This window comes from Rhagoletis pomonella, unplaced genomic scaffold (assembly GCF_013731165.1).
Source record: "Rhagoletis pomonella isolate Grant_MI unplaced genomic scaffold, Rhpom_1.0 Rhpom_scaffold_00011, whole genome shotgun sequence".
In the NCBI taxonomy this organism is placed as follows: domain Eukaryota; kingdom Metazoa; phylum Arthropoda; class Insecta; order Diptera; family Tephritidae; genus Rhagoletis; species Rhagoletis pomonella.
Genome location: NW_023458565.1, coordinates 24,045,660 through 24,049,596, shown reverse-complemented (window position 1 = coordinate 24,049,596; position 3,937 = coordinate 24,045,660). Strand labels below are relative to the sequence as shown.

General features: G+C 40.4%; 1 protein-coding gene and 1 long non-coding RNA gene across 2 annotated transcripts in view; both read left to right on the top strand.

Annotated features, from left to right (window-relative positions):
- Window positions 1-3,330, top strand: part of LOC118746876 (AF4/FMR2 family member lilli-like) — a 71,854-nt gene extending 68,524 nt beyond the window's left edge. Inside the window, exons 2-4 of the mRNA XM_036480837.1 lie at window positions 544-632; window positions 706-1,438; window positions 1,505-3,330. Of these exons, the coding sequence (XP_036336730.1) occupies window positions 544-632; window positions 706-1,438; window positions 1,505-2,542 (1,860 nt within the window). The 3' untranslated portion in view covers window positions 2,543-3,330. The remainder of the gene's footprint in view (window positions 1-543; window positions 633-705; window positions 1,439-1,504) is intronic.
- An 18-nt stretch (window positions 3,331-3,348) lies between these two features.
- The window catches only part of LOC118746875, a 14,537-nt gene continuing 13,948 nt past the window's right edge, over window positions 3,349-3,937 (top strand). Inside the window, exon 1 of the long non-coding RNA XR_004993902.1 lies at window positions 3,349-3,367. This is a non-coding gene — a long non-coding RNA (uncharacterized LOC118746875). The remainder of the gene's footprint in view (window positions 3,368-3,937) is intronic.

Here is a 3,937-nt window from a genome sequence, read left to right as displayed (position 1 = left end):
AAAATAAAATAAAATAAAATAATAAAATAAAATAAAACAAAATTAAATGAAGTAAGAACAAATAAATTAAAATTAAATTAAATAAAACAAATTAACCTAAAAGGAAATTCAAAAAAGGAAAGTAAGGAAAAATTAAATTAAACTTAACCAAATATATGAAAAAAATAAATTTAATTTAATTAAGTTAAATAAAATTCAAGTAAATTAAATTAAATTAAGTAATAAAAAGTAAACAAATATTTAAATTTAATTAAACAAAATAAAATTAAATTAAACATAATGAATGTAATAAAATAAATTAGAATACGACATAGCATGATCTAATAAAAATTAAATAAAATTAGATTTAATGAAATGGGATTGAATTACATAAAATTAAACGAAATAAAATGTAATGAAATGATTTCATTTTTATGCACAACTTAAACACTTTTATACATAAAAATAATAAGAATAGAGGATTATAAACAAATTTTATCTTTCCCAAATCTGTTATTTCTCCGAAAATACTAACCTCGCTCTCTTTCTTTGCTCTCCTTGCAGATGCTATCGGTACAGACTGCCGGCTACGCGGGAATGGAGCGGCTCGGCGTTCCGACCCGCACAACACTTAACTCACCACCGGACGATAGGTAAAATGACTAATCATTCATCACCTTTTCACGATCACAAAATACTTAACCATATCCTTTTTCCTTTCCACAGAGGGCAATATAGCTGTAGAATGCGCGTGGATACGCTGCCGGCGCGAGAGATTTTAGTACGTAGCGAAACTGTGATCCGTAGCAACAACACTAACAGTAGCAGCTGCTCAAGCAGTTGTATGGCCACTGCCAACGGTAGTGGCAGTAGTAATCATCAGCAACAACAACAACAACAACAACAACAACAACAACAAATATTACATCAAGAACATCACAATCAACATTCCCACCATCAGCAGCAACAGCAACAGCATCATCACCATTACCAACAACAACTACAACTAAACCATAACCAGCAACATTACCAGCGCATGTCAGCGCAACAACAAGAACAGCAGCAGCAGCAGCAGCGGCCAGCGGGCCGCAATGGCGGTGGTAGCGGGAGTAGCGTGCGCAACGGCAACATGCCAACACGCAGCAGCAATACAAGTATTAGCAACAGCAATAGTAGCAGCAATTTCATGCGCGGTGGCATTGAGGCGTCTACGCTCAAGTACGGCAACAAGGGTAGCGGGAGTGGTGGTGCTGGCGGCTATGGCGCCAACAGCAGCATAACGGCCAGTTCCTGTGGCAGCAATAGTTCCTGCAATAGTCGCAGCATCGATCACCATCAACACTATCAGCAAGCGAAGCAGCTGAAGCAACAGCTGACGCCGCGTTGCCCACACCATGTGCCGCTGCCGGACAGTGAATGGGGTCAGGATCGCAGCTTGCAAATACGCGCAAGCTATCAGGTTGGTAACAATGCTGCATATATTTTTTTTATCAAATTCCTAATTTGGTATTTCCTCTTCTACCAGCAATCGGAAATAACGCGTTCCTACATCAAGCCACCGCCGAATAAAACCATAAAAGACGTTCCAGAACAATCATCCTACAACTTCAGTGCGCTTTCGGCGCTCAGCGGTTCCAATACGACGCTATATGCGGTGGCAAGCAGTTCGACTGTCGCGCATACACAGCCGCAGGCGCAGCAGCAGCAACAGCAGCAACAGCACAAGTCAAAGCCAAACGTGATCACAAAGCTTTTCTCGCGCAAAAGCTCACCCAAATCGCCTACAGCGCTGTCATCATCATCCTCTTCCACGTCAGCGTGCTCCTCACTCGCATCGTCCGCGTCGATATCGTCCATGCCCGCATCAGCATCGTCCTCAGCGTCATCGATAGCGTCCGCAACTGGTGGTGCGAACGCTGCACCGGCAGCCGTATCGCCTTCGGCATCCACATCTTCATCGGCTTCGTCGCTATCGTCGGCGCCCTTACCAACCATGCCAATATCAACGGCGTCAACATTGAAAACGACCGCCTGCAGTTATGGCGCCAATTCATTGCAATCGTCCACGCCACCTTCAATCACCGCCGGCTTAGCGCCCAGCACTCAACTGTTGACTACCATCGGCGTTTCGCCCACAGCCACACCCACCACAATTGAGCGCATACCAACGCCGCCATTGTCGGTGACTGTGCCCATTGGTAGCTACCACCACCACCATCATCATCATCATCACCACCAGCAGCAGCAGCAGCAGCAGCAGCAACAGCAGCGTTTATACCAACAGCAGCAACAGCAATTGCTGCTGGACAGCATTGTTGCCGAAAGCGCCACACCTACAACATCGCTGCAATCGCTCAAAAGCAGCAGCTGCAATCTGGCGACCACTGGCGGCGCTGTAGAGCGCAACAGCAGCCGTAACAGCCTAGTGGCAATGGATTGCTATCCACCCGAAGCGGCGTCACCGCGCTCGCGTACACCAACCACTGCCGCTGATGGCAACACTTGCAACTGCAATTGCAATAGTAAAGACTGCAAAATTTGTGCGCCTACAACTGCAACATAGCAGCAGCAGCAGCAGTAGCTGCAACATGTTGCTGTTGCAAGTTCCACAGTAGAGGGCATCGAAATTGCGGAAATTGCATAGGCGGAAGGTGGAAAAGGAAACGTGGGCGCAGGCGTTGAAGTGATAGAAGAAGAATAAAAGACAAGGGTACAGCGCAGCGTGAATAAGTTGTGCATAAACTAGCAACAAATTCCTGTATGCGTAGGCGTGAGGGGGGACAATATGTAGGGGGGCATAAATGTGTATGTATATTTGCTGCAATATGTTGTACATTAGTTTGGTTTATATTTTTTTTTTGTAACACATGTATGTAGGTATGTATGTTGACTATCAAACTACTTTGTACGCTGGTTTCATATGAACTTTGTATTCACATCATTTCCAAACGCAACAGCCAGAGCGAAAGAGGGGGGTATTTTGCAGTAATTTTCGTAAAATCTGTATAAAACTTAAGAAAATCTGAGATTTACATATATGTAGCTCGATTCTGAAAATACTTATGACACCTGCCTAGTTGCGGTAGAATATTTATTGTTAAGTCGCTAGAATCGGGCTGTTAATGTATGTATATATTTATGTATGTACATATGTATGTAATGGAGTGGGTGAAAAAAGCGCAGTGCCTGACGCCGAAAATGCTTTTGCCAGCTGAGATGCTAAATTATTTAACTAAATAAATATTTTGTACGATTGCCTTAAGTTAAGTTTATGCTAAATATTTATTCATTCACGGCCTAATGCAATGTTAATGCAAATTTTTTTAAAACTTTTTTAAATTAGTTTTAACCTATTACTTTTTTGAGTTTTATATACATACATACATACGTATGTTTGCACATACATACTATGTAACTATTTTTCAAAATATTCAAAATTTATTTTATTTTTGTTTTTAGTTAAATAATCAGCAATTTTATTGGAAGCCAAAAAAAAAGTGTAAGCGTGGATACTGTATGCATTGCGTTCATGCTTTTCTCTACAATAAATAGTACAAGCGTTTATTTGTATTTACATGCAAACATATGTCTGTAAATGCCTTCGATTAGCAAATTATATTAAGAAAATTATTTTTTATCTCAACAAGCTGGCAACGCATTGTGGCACAAAAGTATTCGCACTTTAATGCGCGCCGATTCACATTTTTTCATAGATGCTGTTGCGTTTTTAAGCGATTTTAATTTGTAAATTTTATTATAAAATGATACATATGTATGTATATTTAATATTTAAGTAAAAGCAAAACACATGTAAATAAATAAATAAATGTTAGTAGCATAGTTAATGTTAGCGTTGTAGGGTATGCTTGTATTGTAAGTGAAAAGAAAAATTATTTAAAGAAATGGATTTTTAATTAGCCTAAAATAGCGCGTGAGTAGCAGTAAATGAAAAGTAAAA